The sequence below is a fragment of the Diorhabda sublineata genome, chromosome 10, assembly GCF_026230105.1.
Source record: "Diorhabda sublineata isolate icDioSubl1.1 chromosome 10, icDioSubl1.1, whole genome shotgun sequence".
Taxonomy (NCBI): Eukaryota; Metazoa; Arthropoda; class Insecta; order Coleoptera; family Chrysomelidae; genus Diorhabda; species Diorhabda sublineata.
Genome location: NC_079483.1, coordinates 21,075,733 through 21,099,151, shown reverse-complemented (window position 1 = coordinate 21,099,151; position 23,419 = coordinate 21,075,733). Strand labels below are relative to the sequence as shown.

At 34.0% G+C, this 23,419-nt stretch overlaps 1 protein-coding gene across 1 annotated transcript in view; it reads right to left on the bottom strand.

The window, feature by feature from the left end:
- The window catches only part of LOC130449896 (putative ammonium transporter 2), a 146,672-nt gene that overhangs the window by 31,734 nt on the left and 91,519 nt on the right, over positions 1 to 23,419 (bottom strand). Inside the window, exon 9 of the mRNA XM_056787962.1 lies at positions 20,411 to 20,488. Coding sequence (XP_056643940.1) covers positions 20,411 to 20,488 — 78 coding nt within the window. The remainder of the gene's footprint in view (positions 1 to 20,410; positions 20,489 to 23,419) is intronic.

Here is a 23,419-nt window from a genome sequence, read left to right as displayed (position 1 = left end):
TATATTGACAATATGTAGAATTTCCTGCTAGCAATATGTTCTCTTCGCATCCATAATTATTATTGTCTTGCAAATGGTTAGGACATTGAAATATATTGCCGCGAGTACAAATTTCATTTAGAGGTTTAATGACATTATTTGATTTAAGTAAAAATTTTGAATTAGGTATTAATGTTACGTATTCTGATTCAATTTCTGTAGGTATAGGTAACATATAAAAAAGATTAAATAAAATATCATAGTTAATGGGTATGGATAAAAAATATTGAATTTGATTATTTTCTACTTTACAAACTACGTCTATGACGGCTTCAAATTCTAAAAGATTTTTATGTTTTAATTCAAAGGGTAATTCCGCTTGGTAGTAATAATGCACTTTTTGCAACTCTACAAATAAATCGTGAGATTTTATAATACTTGGATGTAATGTTCTAAGTTTACAGAAGGTCAAGGAATTTTCAACCGTTTCTAAAATGTCTTGAATTACATTGAATGTGATAAGAAGTTCGTTGAATAACTCTTTTAAATATTTAATATTTTCCGCATTTGCTTGAAAATCTAGAATATCTCTTATCTCAAATATTTTCGTTTTTAATAATTTTTCATTATACTGAATGTCCTGAATTGTCTCATTAAAATTATCAATTATTTGGCGACTAACAGAATATTGCATTCTTATTTGATTTTGCAAGTTTTCTTGGTTTTGTTTTAAATGTTCCATAATTGAATTAATTCTTTCTCCATCTTCAGAATCCAAGTTTCCTGTTATTGTTTTTACTATTGATCCAAGACCGTTAATTAACCCTCTCTTTGGTCTATCTAAGGTAGAATGAATATTAATGTTATCAAATTTTTCTTCTATACTATTCCTAGTGTACTCTATTATATTTACAATATTTTCTGTTTCAGAATGAAAAAATGTACTATTAGACATATTATATTTAACGTGATTATATTGTATACTTAACTTATTATATTCTACGAGTAGTGGACTTAAATTATAAAAATGACTGGATTTCTGCAGCTTGGCATATCCAAGATTTATGGGAAGTATTCCCAAGTTATGGGTAACATCTTTTATATTGACTGTTGCGTCTCCGGCGGTGACGAACCTAAAATAAATTTATAAGGAGTCTTTTTAGGAAGTTTTATGTTTGAAAGATGAATATTTTCTGAAGTATTTTTGTGTCTAGTAGCGATTTTAGCTGTTTTTAGTCGGTTATTTTTGCTTTTGATTTCTTCACTTTTATATTTATTTTTGGTTTTACCTTGTGCCTGTTTATTACGCACATAGACTTTAGTGGGTATTGTATCTGGTAATTCTTCACGGCTTTTATTTGCTTTAGAGATTACTTTTGATTTATTTTCCTGTAATTTTTTATTTAAATTCGAGTATATAATTTTCATTTTATCTTTATGATTTTGTATATAATTATTAACTACTTGTTGATCAATTTCTATATCGAAAGGTGTGTTACTGGTTATGTGTCCGGTAATTATTTCGTTTGGTTTCAATTTTGTTGCAGAATGAACGCTATTATTATAGGCTAATAATGCGTAAAGTATTTTATTTTCAATAGTCTCATTTTTAAAATCTTTTTGATTATTCAAAAGTCTGACGTGTTCAATAATCGTAGAGTGGAATCTTTCAGCAATTCCATTCGATTCTGGATGTTGAGAGCTTATGAAATGAATTTTAATTTTATGCGTTTCTAATAGTTCTTTTACAACAGAATTTTTTAACTCAGTTCCATTGTCCGAAATTATTTGTTCTGGTATACAGTGGTGTGTAAAATATTTAATTAGACTATGAGCTACCTCTATTCCTTGTCTAGATTTTAATCCATACATTTGACCATATTTGGAAAATGAATCTATTATCGTAAGAAATTTACTATTTTCTAAGGTTATCGTGTCTAAATGCAAAATTTGAAAAGGTTTAGTAGCTGTGGGGGTAACATTTAAAAATGGTTTTATTGGTTTTCTATCATATTTGCTTAACTGGCAAACTTCACATTTGTTTATATAAGTTTGTATAGATGCTCTTTGATTTGGCCAGTAATACAAAGTTTTTAATTGATTTTCAGTTTCATCTAGTCCTCTATGATTAGTCTTACCTTCGTGGTAATTTTGAATCACTTCTTTAATTTCATTTAAGGGAACATCTATTAATTTTTTATTACATTTAACAAAGTTAATTTGAGAATCTTGAAAGTGATTTTGTAGAATGACACTGAATTTTTCATAAATTGGGTCTTCGAAATAAATAAAATATTTAGTTTTTGGTACTATGTATTCTTTTACGAAATTAATGACATCTTGCTCAAAATTGTTTTTAGATAATTGCACAACAATTCTTTGTTTATTTTCATATAGTTTCATAATAGTAGGTACGGCTGGTTCGAAATTTACTTCCGAAAATATTAATTGATTTTTACCAACATTTATCGCTGAATCTGAAATTGGTATACCAATTACAGGATTTTCCTCATTTGTATGAACAGTTATATCTTCATCGTCATTCTCATTATTATTACTTTCATTATCTGTTTCAACTATTAGCGATACATTATCATCGGTAGTTGATGAGAGTTTTTTATTAAATTTGTCCATATAAACTAATAATTTTTTAGAACATTGAGGTTCTTGTAATTCAGTTTCATTGATATTTATTTGAATTCGGGATAAACAATCGCTATTGGTATGTAAACCACCCTTTTTGTATACAATATCATAATCATATTCCTCAAGTTTCAAGCGCCATCTAACAAGTTTTGAACTTGGATCTTTAAGTGAGAATAACCACTGGAGTGGTTTATGATCGGTAACTATTGTAAATTTTCTGCCAAAAAGATAGGGGCGGAAGTATTTGGTTGCCCAAACTATGGCAAGAAGTTCTTTCTCGATTACAGAATAGTTGCATTCTGAATCATTTAGGGTTCTGCTGGCGTAAGCCACAGGTAAATCAGAGCCTATTTTGCCTTGACTTAGAACAGCACCTAAAGCATAATTGCTGGCATCTGTGGTAAGGTTAAAGGGTTTTGTAAAATCTGGATATTGAAGTATTGGTTCATTCATCAACAGATTTTTACACATTTCAAAGCATTCGACGTAATCTGAATCGTTTACATTAATAATTGCATCTTTTTTCAGTCTAATAGTTAATGGTTAAGTTAATTTTGAAAAATCTTTTATAAATTTTCGGTAATATCCTAGGAGTCCAAGGAAACCTTTTAATTGTTTTGAATTTTTTGGTATTGGAAATTTTTGAATTGCTAAAATTTTATCTGGGTTCGGTTTTACACCTTCTGGCGAGACAATATGTTCCAGATATGCTACTTCTTTTCGCAAGAATTCGCATTTATCAATTTGTAATTTAAAATTAGATTCTCTTAATCTATTGAATACTTCTTTTAAATTTGTGATGTGTTCTTGTAAACTGGTACTGAACACAATTATATCATCAAGGTACACCAAACATTTTTCGTTCTGTATACCCATTAGGATATTGTCCATGACCCTTTGAAAGGTTGCAGGAGCTCCTTTCAGACCCATAGGCATGCGCACATATTCATAGTGCCCGTTTTCTACATTAAAGGCTGTTTTCGGAATATCCTCCTCAGCCATTTCGATCTGATGGAAACCAGAAGCGAGATCTAATGTTGTAAAATATTGACAACGTCCAAGCTTATCTAGTAACGTTGTAATATCTGGCAATGGATATCGATCTCCAATTGTGATCTCATTCAGTTTTCGATAGTCAACAACGAGTCGAAACTTCGGCTTTTGAGAAGCATCTAGCTTCTTTGGGACTATCCAAATGTTGCTAGACCATGGAGAATTGGATGGTCTAATGATATTATTACTTAACATTTTTCGTATTTGATTTTGAATTTCCGTTCGGTGAATCTCAGGATACCTGTATGATTTTGAATAAATAGGTATTTCATTAGAAGTTTTAATGTGATGTTTTATTTTACTTGTGAAGGTGAGCTGATTTCCTTCAACATGAAAAATATCACTATACTCTTGAATTAATTTTAATACAGATTGTTTCTCTTCGGAATTCATGTGTTCAGTTCTAACTTTCGAAACATCAAATTTAACATTTTCACAATAAATTTCATTAAAATTTGGGTTGAGGGTTTGTTCGTATTCATCGAATGTCTCAACACTAATAGAAGGGCTTAAATCTACTCGAAAGTTGGATTCTGAAGGATTTAAAATTGTACATAAAGCTATATTATTTTCAACTTTTGTTAAACATTCAGGGATTTCTAATTTCCCAATTCGTGTATATGGTATAATTACATTACCATTTTTTACATTTTCAATATTTAATTTAATTACTTGCTCACAACGTGGAGGCACTACTATACAATTCGTGGATCCAGTTTTAATGTCAAAGTAATTCAATTTAATTTGACTATAAGGAGTCATAAGCAAATTATTATTTAAATCGATAATTGCATTAAGTATTTTTAAATTATCCAATCCTAACAAACAATCAAAATGATCGTGAAATTTGAAAACGCAATATTCTAAATTGAGCGGTTTCCTATAATTAAACATTTTAGGGATTGGAATGAGTGTGCAGAAATTTTGTTGACTGCTACCAAAGGCAGATTTTACATGGAAGGGTTTTTTGACATAAGATTTTTTGAAATATTTCTCAGCAACTGCTGGTGTCACAAAGGATCTTGTGCTACCAGTATCAATTAAAACCTTAAGATTTTGTTCTGGAAAAATTATATAGGGTAACACGCTTTCTGAATTATTTAAGTTTAACAATTCGATAATGTTTGGTTTGGTTCCGAGGCTGGTGTCTCTAAAAAATTATCGGATTCATCATTAGTGCAATCAGAATCGTCTATATTATGGAGTTCTTCCGAGATAAAATTTCTAGGTTGATTCGGATTGTGTTGGAACCTATTTTGATAATTTTGAGGGGGTCTAGATGTATTTCTTGTAGACATACTCATTGGAGTTGGATTTGGAAATCTTTGGTTCTGATTGGGTTTAAAGACGTTTTGACCATTATTAGAAAAGTTTGAATTATTCCTATTAGAAGGAGTGTAAGAAGTTGAAGGACGCTTTTGCGGGTTTGATGCGGAATTTCGATTAGTATATTGATAATTCGGAATAGAATTTTGCCTAGGAGGTGGCTGCCTATATTCCACATTATTTTGGAAATTGGTTTTATTTTTATGTGAATTATTTTGCGTATTCAAGGGTGAAAAAACATTTTTCGGATGATTATTCTGGGTCATATAAACTTGAAAATCATTTGTAAGAACATTTAAAGCAATATTCAAATTTTCTGGATTTTTCGTACGCATTAATGTGCCTAAAGGTTCTTTTAAACCGCGTAGCAATACTCTGAGAGCCAAATTTTTAAAGTAATTACCCAAAATTAAATGTTCACTAACATTAGAATGTGTCGTGAGATAAGAAATTTGAAGATTTAATAAATGTTGAATTCTATTATAAAATTCGAAAGGCGTTTCATTACCTTGTTTCATTTCTGAAAGTTCTATACTTAAAGTGTAAATATCTCTTTTGTCAGCATAAGTATTAAGAAGTGCATCTTTTAGATTTTCCCAAGTTCTTATCGTACAAGAAGAAATGTTTATGGCTGCTTCACCTTTTATTTTTGCTAGAATGCTGGACATCAAATATTCATTTTGAAAATCCCCTACATCCACAGTATTATAAAACTTACTAATTTCTCTGAAATTTCTATAAACCTAGGAAGTAATGCATTGTTTCCATCAAATTCGGGTATCATATCAAGATACTCTTTTTTTAAAATTGGTAATTGTGGAGTAGCCATTTTATTAAAATTATTCGTAGAAAAAAGTTTTGGTGATGCTAAGTTAAATTTTATTTTAGTATTAACAGAGTTTGAGCCTGAATTTGAGTTATTTGAATCAGAATTTGAGTCAGAATCGTCAGATGTGTCAAGTAAATAATTAATATTTCCTCTATATGACATTAAAAACACTTACAGCAATAGAATGAAGATCCTTTCCATTGGCTCGGACTGCACAGGAACAACCAATATCCTCTTGATTCTTCCGGTTTCTAGCACAACACAGATCTTCTAGTTGAGTTACTCAGTTCGCCCAACTAAGAGTTCCAATAATTAAACTTCACTTGTTCGAATAGTCAACAAATCGTAGAAACGAACCGAATGTTATATGCTTTAACTTCCGATTGACTATCCTACTGGCTGCGCCACTTAACTTTTAATTTACTGGAACCGTGTTTTTAAAAACTAACTTTATTTCTAACATAAATTCTACCAACAACTTCAATTACAAGACTGATATTTTTTATTACAAACGTGAATTAAATAATCTTTTGGTAAACACAAGCTAAGCAATTCTACAATAAAATAAGTTCTTAATCAGCACAATATACTGTCCACCTAAGGGCAATGGCGTAGGTGACATATATATATATATATATATATATATATATATATATATATATATATATATATATATATATATATATATATATATATATATATAGAAGAAATATTTTAGCGGTTTCAGGAATATTATATATCATTTTGTATGTGAGGGAGCAGTATTTCGCGACGTTTTTAGTGAAGTATGCAGCTGTTCTAGAATAAATGGAAAGTTTTCTCTTGATAAAAATGGACGGCTTAAAACTGATGGCGGAGCTAAGGAGTTTAACATTTGATCTATTAATTCTGGAGTTAAGTTTGGTTTTTTAATTTGGTGATATTTATTATTAATACATTTAACTTTGTTCCATATATTAGACAAAGGAGTACTCTAGTACTTTATTTAAACTATTTAAATATTCAAGCCAACATTCTGTTTTCTCTTGAATATTAATATGGCTTTGGCGGCAACATTTTCATAATGTAGATAGTTCTCTAAATTAGCCAGACGTTTATATTTATTCAACGCTTTTTTCCGTTCTATAGATGCTGATGAACCGGTAGCATCCCACCAGTATGGTCTAGGATGAAACAGTTCGTGAGATTTTTTTATGAGCATCGCTTGAGACTTGAGTTTTGATTCGATAATACTTTTGAAAAGGTGCCGGTCTGCAAGAGAGTCTGTCCATTTAGTTGAAGGGTTGATTAGAGTAGACAAAGACAAGGTTTGCAATTCCATAATTATTGGGTAATGGTCCGATCCCATTGTATCATCAATTACTTCCCAGTGTATTTTACTTGCTAGAGTTGTTATGGTTAAATCAACTGCTGATTTATATTGATTTGGGGAGGGGGTTACTCTAGTGGGAGTACCGTCATTGAGTACCACTAGATCTAAATTGTCTACCACGTCGGCTAACATTATTCCTCAAAGGGAATTGTTGAAATAATTGTTCCCAATCTTTATTTTCGCACAAACATTAGGGGGTTTGTATATTGACACAAAGGTGAGATTGCCGTTAGTTAATTCTACTGCACAAACTTCGATGTTTTCATTGAAATAGTTTTACTTCTAATGGCTTACAGATAATTGAATTTTTAATAAGAATTCCGACACGTTCATAACCATCATCTCGACATTTTTTAAAAAGTTATAACCTTTCAAATGAATTGTACTTTGTGTTTTCAACCACAATTCTGGTAAAAGAATAATATGAATATTCTTCTTGTTTAGAAATTTTTCGAGGCTTCCTTTGTTTTGAAGCTAGGATCGAATTTTCCATTGGAGAATTTTCATGTTATGGTTAAACTCATCATCGCTATCAATACTTATTTAATCCATGTTATTCTCATAATTTATATCTACCTTGTTGAATGTATTGCGTCTAATATAAAATATTGATTATAGATGATCTTTAATCTTAATTTCATCGGATGATTCTGGTTTTTATATTAATTCATAAATAAATGAGGTAATATGGGCTATGATTTGATTGGGATTGGGAGTAGTATTATATATGGATGAAATGGGAGGTGGGGCAGATTTCTTGGTCATATTATTTTCATTGGAATTATATGAAGTGGCGTGTGAGGCCTGTGCCTAATGCCTGGTATGAGTAGATTCAGGAATATTGCAGGTTGGTGACAGTGGAGGGGAGACGCATTTTCTTTTCTTGGATGTTTTTGAGTTAATTTCAACCGAGTCGTTTAGAATTTGGGATTTTCTGAGGAGGTTGTTCGCACCTATAGATGACACTTCTGGAAAATTCTCATCATTTTCAGTAATTCGAATCTATTATACGTGGCTATTTTTTATGAGATGGATGTTTTACTACAACCTTAGCTTCTTTGAATGTTGCATTCTCGTGGGCCATTGTTTTTTTTAATATTATATTGCTTGATATACTCTGGGCAGTTTCTAGAAATAGAGGTGTGATCTGACGTGTTACAAAATAAGCATAATATTTCTGATTCGCATTTTTTATTCTCATCACTTTCGTAATGTTGGTCAGTGCAAGATTAACAACGCTTTTTACTTTTACATTGAGTTGACGTGTGACCATAACGTAAACACTTGTTACATTGCACCACAGGGTGTTCATATGGCTCTACATTGAATCTTACTAAGTTAATTTTGACTGTGTCTGGAATTTTGTTGTAAAATGGTGACAATTATCATTATCATATCTACATAGCTCAACAACTGGCGTATCAGATTCAATTTCAGTTTTTAAAAAATTTTCTGAGAAAAAACTATCGACCATTCGAATGACTCCTTTTTTGCGTAAAGAATTTAGGTATAATTGCGATTAGGTTATTATGTTTTATCAAATTGTGGTTGATTAAAGAATTAGTAATATGATATAATTTGAATTGTATTCTGACTCTTTTAATACCTATGGATTTGATATCTGAAATATCATTTTTAAATTCTTATGATTTCCTCAAAAAATAGCCCACTTTGATAGGAAATAACCTACATAGGTTCTTATCTACATGTTCAAGATAAACGAAATAAGGTCCTTTGTCAGTGTTTTGATATCTATTGTTAAAACAATATATCGGTTGAGATTCATTGAAATTTTTGTCGGGCGGCCCCTGTGGGCCGTCCTTGGGTTCGGACTTTTATTTGATTCGAAGAATTGAAATTCTATTTAATAAAATTGAAAAATATATACTAATTAGATGGGTGTACTTATCTTTTAGAGAAAAAACTACCAAAACTTTTTTTGGCACCAACACTATGTAAACGATCTTACTCGTAGTAGTGTTAGAACTCGACTGTGGAATTAATGCTTGTTATATTGAGTTATATTGAGTTTAAAAATTCTTCTTGATTTTAGGTCTCTTCTGTTTTAAAGTTAGTTTTTTTTGATAATTTTCAAGAGAAATATAAATTTTGACGTTTCGACTTTTCTTTAAGTTTTTATTTTGATAATATAATAGAATTATATCATCTACATACTTTTTAATGAAGAATAATTTGAAAAGTAAAACAGATATTACAATGTCCAAGATATAATCCATTACATAATCTGCTAATATAGGGGCTATTATTATCCCCCATGTTTTCAATTCTAATAGAGTTTCTTTATTAAGTTTGCATTACTAAATAGGGATATTACATCCAATCCTAACAATACATAATTTGGTGGTTATGTCATATTATTAAAAGTTTCTTTAATTTTAAGGTAGTCTTTTATATAATAATCATTGTGATGATCATAAGATTTAGTCAAAATTTAAAAGCATTAACAATATCAAAAATTACCGAAAATCTTAATTAATTATTTTCCGGACTATGAATGCATAAGTATTCGAAAGCTCGGAAAATATATTGAAGTTAGTCCACTTTGGTGTTTCCTTGCCACGTTCCCAATACAAAAACCACTCATAATATAGCTGGCAGACATATTTACATTAAATATATATATATATATATATATATATATATATATATATATATATATATATATATATATATTCATTCCTTTTATCAAAACAGATTTCAATGAATGTTGAATTTTCATATAATTTGTGTATTCAGAATCCAAAAGATATGGGTAATATATGTTGTTTCTAAAAATAGACGCCTTTTGTAGATTTCTTTGAGAGCTGACAATTAGGGGTGGGCAAAATAATCGATTAATCGGGTGATCGATTAATATGTATATATATATATATATATATATATATATATATATATATATATATATATTTTGATTTTTCGGCCAATAAATTATTTCTAACTGAGGTAAAATTAAAAAATAATTGTTGAGCATAAAAACAAAGAATACTTACATTAAAATGGAGATATTTGAACCATCCATATAAAGAGAAGGCAAAATTGGGGCCAACAAATAATTCTGCGTATAAACAAAATAGCTATATTCCTTGATATACGAGCTACTCTAACTAATTATGAATAATAAATCAAGTATTAACTGGTATAAAATAAAATCACTAATAAATGATTTTGTTTTTAGAATGTCGAGTTATAAAGAGGAAATGGAAGATCTTTTGTCGCCAAGCAATATCGTGACCCAAACTACTGATGTAGACGAAATCTCAGTAGTATCGACAGAATCGACTTCTTCTTCATCACAGATACCTCCATTAATACAAGTCCCTCCAACTTACAAACAATCGTCCATATAAAGCTTTACGATGACAAAAAAGTTGCAAACCAAAACCGACATGGCTTTGGCTTTTTTCGTAGGTACAGAAATGATTTCTTATAATATAGTAGAAAAAGACGGCTTCAAAAAATTTGTACAAGTTATAAATGGAAGCTCTAAATTACCCAGCAGAAACAAATTGTCACAAAAGTTTGTATTTGTACAATGAAACGCACCGATTTTTGAAGCCATTTTAAAACAAGTCAAATTTATATCTTGTACCACCGATTGCTGGACTTCCATTGCAAACAGGTCCTATATCGCCTTTACATGCCATTTTGTTGACGAAAATTATCAGTTAGTAAGCGTTTGTTTGGGCTGTTATGAAATGGATGAAGATCATACTGCTGCTGCTACTACTTATGTAATAATCTTATATATTGAAAAAATTGATGATTTACTCAAATGCGATTTCCCCCTGTACATTACTTATGGGAGTTTTTCACATACACACGTTCTATCCTCAATATCTCAGGTTCTATTCAAGATAGAGACTTCGTTTTGGTTTAAGAACACTCGCTGAAACACCTTCTTTCTTTTGAGTTTTTGAATACTTAAATCTTATTTTAAACTATTGGAGTATTGAAGAAATAGCAGATTAAGGAAGTAATGATGGGAATAGCCCATATATGTTGCTTTGGACATGCAATTAATATTGCAGTAAATGTTTTGAAAATGCAAAAGTAAGCAAAACTATAGGTAAAATTAAAAAAATCAGAATATTTTTGCACATAGTTGAAAAGCTGTTAGAGATTTGAAAATAATTCAGAAAAAATACTACACTAAGGAAAAAAAATTCCTTCCTTTTCTAAAACGCGATAGTGGTCTCTCTTAAATTTAATCAAGATTTTAGAAACTTTGCCTAGAGAAAATTATGTAATGGGACCTATCATTCTACCTATTTCTTTGGAACATTGGTAGATGAATACGATGAAACTAAAATTGATGAAGACATTGTAGAACTAAAAAGGGAAATAGCTTCATTAATTTTAAACACACTTAAAAACAGATATGAAAGCAACGAGAAAACTCATAAACTATTGCAGACTGCCACCTTCATAGACCCACGCATTAAAAGATCCTTTTTTAGTTTTGCAGAAAACCAGATAATTGAAGATATAATATTACAACTTAGTAGCGAATTAGAAAAAATTCCAATTTCTGAGAATATAGCTGCGTCATTAGGAAAAAAGAAGAGCGGACTTACATTAATTTTTAAATCTATGAAAACTGTTGAAGGTAGTAATGCTGTGAGTTAAAATGTAAAAATTTAAAATTAAATATATGAATATGCCAGTCATTGATGTTGAAGAAAATCCACTGATATGGTGGAAATATAACGCACATGTATTTCCTTTCCTTTCTCAATTTACAAAAAAGTTTCTCTGTATTCAGTGTTCCATCTAAGCGAGTATTTAGCAAAGGATGCCAAATAGTAACTGACTTAAGAGTGTCACTAACTCACTAACTGGAGATCAGATATATATATATATATATATATATATATATATATATACAGTGCTTTTCAGATAAAATTATCCACCTTTAATAAATTTTGTAATACTGGTATTTAGAAAAAATCCAAAAACACGTCAATTTATGTTGGAAGGGGCAAGCATTATGGCTTATTTAAACTTACTGGAAAAGCCACCCCCTCGCCCCTAGCAGCATCCCCTTTATTTTTTTAAATTACTTTTCATATTTTTTATGTAAAATTTGGATACTCCTCTTTGAGCTGATTTCAAAAATGTATAATACTTGTAGGTTAAAGTGGTTAGTTTATGAGATAAACATTTTTTCTTCTAAGAGCACAAATTTTACTTATTATTTACTTTCACCTTATTTGCCTAATAAATATCTTTCAAGATAATAATTTTTTGTTGCTTTTAGTTGCAAGCCTAAATCTAAGACTAAAGAGTTTATTTTTAAACAAGCCCATTAATAGCTAGTGACAAATTATTTCTTAGACCTTTTGATATATTAATGCGTCTAAATGTTGATTTTAGGTCTCTTTAGGTTTTAAAATTAGTTTTTTTAGATAATTTTTGACGTTTTGACTTTTCTGCAAGTCTTTATCAAAATATACACAGCTTTCGAAAAATACTTATGTATTCTTCGTCTGGGACTGAAATTATGGTCAAATACAATATAAAAAAAAATGTATAACAATAATTTGTAGTGAATAATGTTCAATATTGATTGGTTAATTTATGGATAACATTAAATTTCAATAGGTTAGGTCGTTATGAGTATAGCTGTATATTTATTGGTTAAGTGAGGTTAGTTGGTTGTTAATGGTATTGTCAGTAGGGCTGGGCAATTATCAAAAAATATAATCGATCATCGATCATATAAAATAATCTATTATTTTTGATTAATCGAAAATAATCGAACAATCCATAATAAACGATAAATCGAAAATAATCAATTTTCGATTACTACTTAATACTAAACTTAATATGAATGTTGTTTATAGTTAATGCATAAATTAACAGTTAATTTTCCGATTTCTTCTTCAATTTGTCATTAGTTTGTAAATATTTCATAGGCGTGAGTTGCTTAAAGATTCAACAAAATGACAGCCACTAGGAGAGTAGAAAAATAACTAGGAGATATTAGAAATTCAGGATTGTAAACATTTCGTTATATAGAAGTTGATGAAACTAATGTCTTAACTTGTCAGGGTTTGATAGTTCGAGATAATCCTTCTTATAGCCTCGATGACACTGGGCTAGTTTACAAGTTGCTAGTCGGCGAGTTTAAAAGCCAGCGAGTGAGCGAGTAAGCGACTGTCGATGACCCGAAAATTTTTCTACTCGCCGAGTTGAAATCACGTGTTGTTTTGTGTAACCGTGTGGGGTGCTGTCTGCATTTTTCCTTTTAATTTTAAGCTGAAAAATGAAGTGGAACACTCGTGATATAATAGAGTTTCTCAACATCTACGAGCAGTACCCAATTTTATGGAATATAAAAAACGAAGACTATTTTAACACAAAAGTAAAGGATGAAAGTTTCAAAAATCTCTTAGTTAAACTTAACGAAAAACAATTGAAAAATCCAAGAAAAGTAGATGTGGTATTGAGGAAGTATACACGCCAAAGCTGGTATGGTTCAATGAAGCGAAATTTTTGGCAGAGGTTGTGGCCACACGAAGGAGCAAATCAAACCAGGTGAGTATTATATTAAAAAATATATACTAAACCGTTATTCCAGCACTTGTGATCCATTGAGAAGAAAAGAGCGAAAGACAGAATCTAGAAGGAAGAAATAATATCTTAGCCACCAGAAGGAAGAGCGGCAGCTAATTCCTCTCCCCGCGAAGAAATGCCTCACGGAGGTACCATGAGAGATCAGAGTATAGAAGAAAAAGAGGTTTAGGGTTTAGTGGGTAGGGGCGTCAGTGTCGAGTTTTAGTATGACGCTGCGTCGAGTCGCCACTTATCCAGGCCAAACAGCTATACCCAGAAATCGTAAAAAGGATTCCCCCCGTAAGAAAAAATAATCACATACACACATACACACATACACACATATACACACCTGCAGCAGAGGAGAAACTGCTAGCAGGCGCGTCTCACCGAGCGGATGGGAGGATGCCCTATGTCCTTGGATGAAGCTTATTTTTCATAGCTGACGAGGGCAGAAGGTAGGAGCCAAATAAAATACGCTCCCGTGGACAAAACTCCCCTTTTAAAGGGTCGGTCATCACCATCGGACCGAGGAGGGCCAGAAATACATCTGGCCAGCGGGTCACATACACAAGCGGATACGGGTGACGCTGCTCGAAAGAGATGTGCGATATGATCCCTATAGCGCGGTGTATATGGTAACTCCCGGCATCTACGTGCCGCACCCATGGAAGCAAGAGGAAGCCGATGAAGGAAGCAGGTGCAGGGTCGAAGCGGTTGAATTTTCCCGCTTCAGGGCCAGAAACTCTCACAGCAATGGGGGTAGCTGTAGGAGGGATCTCCCCCCCACTTCCGGAGGCATCGCGTTCGGAGACGACCTTTTGCTTTGGAGTCATATCATAGTTTATGTTTAATCAACAAACACAAAAGAATGGAGGAAATAGGCCTCATGCTCAGCAAGACGCACTACTACTCAGTGTGAAGAAGAAGAGAACAGATGCGCTAGAACATTTGGAAAAGCTAGTCAATGGACTGCAAGATTTCCTTCAAAATAAGCTAAATGACCACAAGGAAATCAAAACGACGTCAATGAACCTCTGCAGTGCCCTTAGAAGGTTCAAAAATCAGGATCAACAATGGCAGGAAATGCAACAGCGGCATGGCCACGTCACCCTAAAACCAAGCGAGTCACTGCAGACGGCGACGCCAAAACAAGCGGAACTACCACCTGTTGAAGCGATGGACACCGGAGCAGAAGCTGACACTGAGTCAGTTGCTGGTGACCTCAATAAAAATGTCCCCAAGAAGAATAACAAAAGGGCATGGAGTTCACCTGATCCTGTGGACACGCAAGTGACGAAGAAGCTGGACGCGAAACAAAGTCCGCCGACGAAACTAGCGACGCTCGACGCTGAGAAGAATCAGACCAAAACGGCTTGGAAGCTTGTTCAGTTCAAGAAAGACTTGAAGAAGCAGAAGAAAGAACAGCTACGGAAGGAAAGCCAACGAAAAAGCCCCGGCCGGAGCCTAAGCGCAAAAAACCGCGTCAGCGGATCAAGCCAGATGCACTAATCATCCGCCCATCTGAGCCGGCGAAGTACGCACAGATTTTGCGTCGAATAAAGATGGACGTCCCCGAAGAGCAGGTCAGTACCACCGTGGATAAGATCCACAAAACCAGGGCCGGAAATATGCTGATAACGCTCTCTAGGAAAAGTACCGACAAAGGCTAGGCCTTGCAGAAAACTATCGTGGACATCCTACAGGAAGACGCCAAAATAATCTGTAAAGGCCTACAGGAAGATGTCGAATTTCGAGATCTTGACGATACCACAACCAGGGAGGATATCCAAGCCGCCCTACAGATGGAAATTGGAGAGTCCTGCAAGATACCACTGGAGACAATTAGGATCCGAAAAGCCTACAGAGGTACTCAGATTGCTGTTGTGACTCTACCAGCAGCTGCAGCGAAGAAGATCCTGGAAGGAAGCGGTAAAATCCGAATCGGCTGGGTAAACTGCCGAATTAGAGCAACGAAGAGACCGATCCAATGCTTCAAGTGCTGGCACTTTGGGCATCATGGATCTCAATGCAAAAGCAAAGTAGATCGTTCTAAGCTTTGCATCAGGTGCGGACAAGAAGGGCACAAGATTGCCGTGTGTAAAAATCCAGCCAAATGTGCATTATGCGCCGAGAACCAAAGCGCAGAGAATGCTGCTCACAATGCCGGCAGTCACAAATGCCCGGTATTCCAAGAGGCGCTTCAGAGGATGACAAGCAAAAGAACATGAAGATACTACCTCAATCATTGTGAGGCTGCGCATGACTTGCTCATGCAGATGGTGCGCGAATTAGAGCTTGACTTGGTACTGATAGCGGAGCCATATAAACACCTAAGCACCCAACCCTGGGAATCGGACAGCACATCCAAGGCTGTCATCTGGTCATGTGGCAAGCTCCCTTTCCAGAACGCAGTCGACAACAACAATGCCGGCTTTGTAGCAGCATCAGTAGAGGGCATCCGCTTCTATAGCTGCTATGCACCACCTAGCCTCTCTATTGGTGACTTCACTGATTTCCTGTATCGACTAATCGAAGATGCGAAGCAATACCATCCAGTAGCGATAGCCGGAGACTTCAACTCCTGGGCAGTCGACTGGGGTAGCAAACATACCAACGCACGAGGGAAGGCACTGCTGGAGGTTTTTATTACACTAGATGTAGTCTTGCTCAACAGCGGTGACACGCCGACCTACACCAAGGGCGACGCAAGCTCGATTGTAGATCTCACTTTTGTCAGTAGTAGCCTTGCTAAAGGTAACGACAAATGGGAAGTATTGGATATCTACACCGCCAGCGACCATCATGCAATATTCTGGGAAATATCAAGCAACCAGAATTTCAGGAGGCATATCAAGCTTTCTAACAACGTTGGTTGGAAAGTAAAGTCTTTTGACCCAGAATTATTGCTAATAGCTCTCGACAGTGATCCGATCAACTTTGGATGTGTGGAAGAACAGACTAAGGACCTGATGAGGAGAGTAACACATGCTTGTGATGCAAGTATGTCTCGTAAAAGTGGCATGAACTCAAGATCTTCAGTACATGGGTGGAACGACCACATCAGCAGCCTTCGTAAAGAGTGTCACAGGAAGAGAAGAATCTCTCAGCGCGGCTATCAACGGCCCAACTCAGCGGAGTTAATCGCAGAGTACAAAAAAGCACGTCATGAGCTGAATAAAGCTATCAAAGAGAGCAAAAGAAGATGCTGGAAAGAACTTATATACGAGGTAAACAAAGACGTGTGGGGTAGACCTTATAAAGTGGTCATGACCCACTTGAAAAAGCAACAAATGCCATCACCTACGTGTCCTCATCTCCTTCAAAAAATCGTCACTGCGCTGTTCCCACAGCAAAGAAATTTCGATTACCAGTTGGCTCCAAGTGAACTGGATCACATACCATCTGTCACTGAAGAGGAGCTGATGGAGGCCTGTAACCGTGTAGGAAATAATAAAGCGCCGGGATTGGACGGAATCCCTAATATTGCATTGAAAACCATCTTAAAGACAGCACCGACATTGTTCCTAGACGTGTACAACATCTGCTTCAAAGAAGGGACCTTCCCAAAGAAGTGGAAACAGCAACGACTGGTACTGCTTCCGAAAGGAAAAAAGCCTCCGGATGAACCGTCATCTTACCGTCCACTTTGCATGTTAGATACAGCAGGTAAGATTTTAGAGCGTATAATTCATCAACGAATAGAAGAAGTAGTCGATCAACTCCTAGCAGACAACCAGTATGGATTTCGGAAAGGACGATCAACACTGGACGCGATTAATCTGGTTGTTAATATCGCTAAGGAAGCGATCGCAGGAACCAGATGGAAAGGCGGCACAAAGAAGTATTGCCTGGTGGCGACATTAGACATCAAAAACGGCTTCAATTCCGCCAACTGGAACTGCATCATGCAAGCTCTACGAGAGAAAAGCGTTCCAGAATATCTGTGTAGGATAGTAGCCAGCTACTTTACCGATAGAGTTCTCAAATATGACACGAAGAATGGTCCTAAGGAGTACGATATTACAGGAGGTGTACCTCAGGGCTCTGTTCTAGGCCCACTCCTGTGGAATGTCATGTACGACGGACTGTTAAGACTGAAACTACCAAGTAACGTCAAACTGATAGCGTACGCTGATGATGTAGCGGTCGTGATCATTGCCAAACATCTTGATGAGATAAGCCATATGTTCGACATCACCTTTAACAAAGTCAACCAATGGATGGACGAAATGAATCTCCAACTGGCGAAGTACAAGACTGAGGCAGTGCTTATTAGCAGCAGAAAAGCAGTAAAGACCATCAAGCTGAAAGTCGGTACACAAGAAATCACATCACAACCGTATATCCGATATCTGGGAGTGATGCTTGATGCCCGACTCAACTTCAAGCAGCAGGTAGAACACGTCAGTGCCAAAGGATCGGTAGTAAGAGCTAGTCGCGCAAGACTGATGCCTAACGTCGGCGGCCCAAAGCAGAGCAGAAGACTACTATTATCATCAGTTGTCACATCGGTGCTCACTTATGGAATATCCATTTGGGCAGATGCGCTGGAGCTGCAAGAGTCATGGAGAAAGGTTGGACCAGTATATCGTCTAAATGCTGCAAGAGTAGCCAGCGCCTTCCGCACAATATCGGAGGAAGCAGTCTGTGTCATTTCCGGAACTTTGCTACTCAGAGTTCTAGCTGAGGAAAGAAGGAACCTTTACCAACGAAAGAGGTCAACTACACTAAGTGCCGAGGAACTCAGAGCTGAAGAACGGCAGAACAGCATCGCACGATGGTAATCGCAGTGGGATGCCGCAACAAAAGGAAGATGGACATACCGGCTGACGCAGATGTTGTCAGGACTTGGTTGTTTTCGGACATATCTTCACCGCTTCAAGCAAGATGATTCACCGGAGTGGCCGTCCTGCTCAGAAATCAATGAAGACGCAGAGCACGTTTTCTTTGACTGCCCACGATTCTATCCACAACGAGATGACCTGGAGACGATCCTAAAGAAGAGAACCCAGCCAGAGACAATAGTAGAAGAAATGCTGTCATCAGAAGCTGCCTGGAACGCTATCAATTCGTTTGTCACGGAAGTCCTTACGGAACTGCGTTCCATTGAAAGAAGAAGAGCGAATGACGTCCACTAGAAGAAAGAAGATATAATATCTTAGCAACCAGAAAGAAGAGCAGCAGCTAATTCCTCCCTCTGCGATGTAATGCTTAAAAGGCGGGCCCGTGGGGGATGAGAGGATAGATGATAAGAGGTTTAGGGTTTAGTGAGTAGGGGCAATAGCGCCGCAGAGTCGAGTCTCACATATCCAGGCGTACTACCTATGCCTGGAATCCGTAAAAAGGAATCCCCCCCCTCGGTCAACGGTTCCAGAAACTCCAACTTAGTTGTAATGACTCAACGGTCAACGCAATAGAAAGGTACGTAAAACTTAGTATTAAGTAAGTGTTGCTATTTGGTTTCTTGAATCATGTGGTAAGTTAAGTGTTTTTCTAGGTTTTATCAAAGTTGCCGTAAGCAAAAACATGGTTTCGGGCAGAGTTCGTGGGTTTCCAAGAAGGAAATGGCTGGATCGTGAAATCAAATATCTCTACAGTAAACGAAGTATTCTTGAAATAGAAGCATACGCACTTTACAGAAAACTAACACATAAATTAAGCGATTGAGAATTTGAAAACTGGTGTGAGTTTGAAAGGAACATGTTCAGGGTTATTGATTCAAAATTTAAGATATATATATATATATATATATATATATATATATATATATATATATATATATATTATTTATATATACATATATAAATATATATATATATATATATATATATATATATATATATATATATATATATGAATATGAATTTCTATTTTTTTACCAACTTACTTTTTTGCAATAATTTCATGATATCACAACAAAATATAATGTAACACGTCAACATGCGGTGATATGTATGTGCCAGGATAAGTGAGACCCCGTATAATTATTGTTTTGTACAGAAAAAAAATCTTGATAGTTAATAATGTTAGGTATAGGGAATGATGGATAAAAAATAAGAAAGTTAGTAGTGCTCTCCGATACTTACATAAAATACAGAGTGATTCGTTTGAAAAAACAATGTATCATTATGTTGATTCTCCCTGTATAAAAAATATGAAAACTAAATATGACTATAGTCTCCCAAATTTTCAAATTGATACAAAGAGGCACTGAACTTCATCACAGTAATCAATCAGCCGTATATTCGATACAATTTATTTTTATATGGAAACGGGAAATTTTCACTCAATAATTCTGTTATGTCATGAATTGGAAATATTTTCAAGCCAAATATCAATATTTATTTTCATTTCATTTTATGTAAAGTCTTATTAAATTGTTGGATTATTTTGATTTTTTTTTTCATTTTGGACATGCTTCTCGTAATTAATTTTTTCTGAATAAAAAATTTGTTAAGCAAGTGTTCTGTAATATTTTACAATTTGTTACCTCCGTAGTGAACAGTTCTTTCTAGTTCTTTTTTGATTTTGAATGCTCAGTGATACAAAAAATGATGATTTTTTATTTAGTTGTGTTTATAATTCCGTTTTTTTTTCTGAGGTAAGTGCGTTTTTGCAATACAAACCTTTTAAAAGACCTTTTCTACCGTAGGTTGTTTTAAGTGGAACAGGATTTTCAGCAAAAATTCCCACAGCCAGAATCCCTACAAATATTTCAATACTTCATTATTACAAATATACGAAAAGGTACGGGGATTATGGTAACATTCCAATGAATTTCAAACGTTCCATTTTCTTACTATTACAATAAACTGAGGTATTAGTAAATCTATAACCAACCTAAACAAATCTATGCGTGAACCACGGTCTTACAGGTCTGGAATCGAGGTTATCGGGGTGGGTTCATTTCAAGGGTGCTAAATTTCCTCACTCTCTTGCCGCCAGGTCAGCATTGTGATCGAAAGATAGTACAAAATTGTGTTAACCTAATAATAATAATTATTATTATTTCTATAATTATTTTCTTATATGAACTGAGGAAAAATTCATAACTCGATTAAGGTAAGTATAGTAGGTATAAAGTAAAAATCCAAATTATTACTCAAATATAGGGGAAGTTATGAAGAACACGAGAAAATAGTAAGAGTATCAAAAACATTACACCTTTCTAGAAATTTTCAATATCATTTATCTTTTCAGGATTTATGCAATTACTAATTGTCAAGGGGTATTAATAACTTTAAGATATCTTTAGATATGTATATGTGTGATATATGTATGTGATATAGGTATTAAGTCCACTGCAAGTCGAATAATTGAAAAAGTATCAACTTGTATAGCAAAACTTCGTCCTGAAATGAATAAAATCCCCGAGACGGAGCAGCAGCTGCAAAAGGCGAAGAAGAATTTTACAGTATATTTTACAGTGCATATATGCAGTAGGTTGAGCTCACATCAAAATATTATCTCACCTGGAGAAAATACTGTGGAAATTTTTGATATGAGAGCTTCCTGAACTTCCTATAGATGAAAGTATGGCAGTAATTATGGAAGAAGTAACAACCGTTTTGATTTCGTCCTAACAGATATAAAGTATTATATACACTATTTAGGCACAATCTAGCTGGATGTAATTTAATAAGAAAATATTTTCAACGTTTATTGTGAGCATTGATTTGTTGTATTCCATGTATAAAGTTATAATTTGTTGGACATAATATTAATAAATGAGTAATTCATACTTTTGTTGAATATTTATAGCATTTTTCACTCTTTTAGTTCACCAAGATCAATTCAATATCGTCACTATATCGTTTACTATAGGAATATTATGATTTAAACTGTGAGATTTAATTTAAAAGTGGAATTTCAATTTCATATTCCTCTTCTCTATGTTTCAATTCTTGTTTATATTTGTCTTGGTTGTGTTTCATCTCTATGTCATGTTAGTGAAACAGTATAATTATAAGTGTTAGTTTAGTGGTGGCATAAACAGTGTCATATATTTTGTTTAGTATGATTTTTAGTATATCTGTTATTTCTCTTTCTGCCACTCTTGTCATGTCTGTCGTTATTTAGTCTTGGTTTTGAACTTATTTCATCTTCTGTTGTTCATGTCTCGGTTAATCCTATATTATCAATGGTCTCTTTGTTTTTTGTCTCGTTTATATCCTTTTAGTTAGTGATCCTTTTTTTGTATTTATCTGCTATGGATGTTAGGTATTTTCGCCATTTTAGTTTTCACTTTTTAATTGCATGTTTTATGGTCTCTAGCCATCAATTTGTTCTCTTTGGTTCCGTTTTGACTATTCTTGTCGTTCCATATATTTTTTCCGCTACATATATTATTATGTTTCTAAATTCTGTCCACATTTCTTCCGCTTTTAATGTATTCAATTTTTTCTTTTCTCATTTCTTGGTATCTCATTGTATTATTATATAAACTCATTTTCTAGGCATAAGTTTATTATTCTTTCACAGTTCTTATTTGTCTCTTGTCCCTGTTTTCCCATACACTGTTCGATACCTTTCTCTTTTCCAACTTAACCACTCAAGTTACCCAATATTATCAAATCACTGTTACTTACGACTATTTTTTTGTAACTCTTCAAATAATTTTTCTTTCACTCCTATTTTCTCATCTTCAGATGGTGCATATGCTATAATCATGAATATTTCCCCATTTTCTCTTTCTTCCTATATGTTCACTGTGACAATTCTTTCGTTTGAGATTTTCGTTTATTGTATACTTCATCTTTTCACTAATAGCGCGACGCTAGCACTCTCGACCATATCATCCGGTATCCTTCACTTGAATTTATTACTCCATTTCCATTCTTCTTCGTTTCTGTTAATCCTAGATACTTCATGTTTCATCTTCTTATTTTTTGTCTCCTTTACGTTATGGTTTTCATATTCCATGTTTCTATAGTGCTCCCTTTTTCTTTTCCTTTTATCTCACTTATTACTATTAATATTCCATTTCCTCTATTTCTATTCTCTTTTTATTAACCTTCTGCTTTATTCTTTGATCTCTCTTCCAATCTTGTTGAGTAATTTCTTCTTTTTTCGCTCAGTAGTAATCTTTCTCGTTGCGCTCTTGCCCTTATACATTGCCTATTTCATCAACCATAATGCTCCCAGTGTTTTATCTGTCGTTATTTGTTTTTGGGTCTTTAGGCACCCTGACGAATTTATTTTCCTTTTTATCTCATTTCCAGTCCTCTCCCCCTATATTTATTTTCATGTATCCGACATTCACTTGCTGTCCATTATCTCTCCTTTGTTTTGTTTCTAGTAATATTCTGTGTATTTCTTCCTTTTTTTCATGTCAGATTGAATATATATCTCTATGTTGTATGTGTCTCTCATCTTCCTCTTTATATATCATATCTTATCTCCCATTATTCCCTCATTGTTTATTTTTACCTTAATTCCCAGCTCTTTGTTTTTGAATTCTTTTATTTCTTCTTTAAGTGTATGATGGTATGGGAAGTCGCTTGATGATAAGCTTCTCAATTCTTCTTTTCTCTATATTTGTTTTATTTTGAGCATAATTTTATCTTTTCTATCCATTAATTCTTTTATCACTATGATGGGTAAATATCCATTTTCTTTTTGTTTAGCTGTTAGTT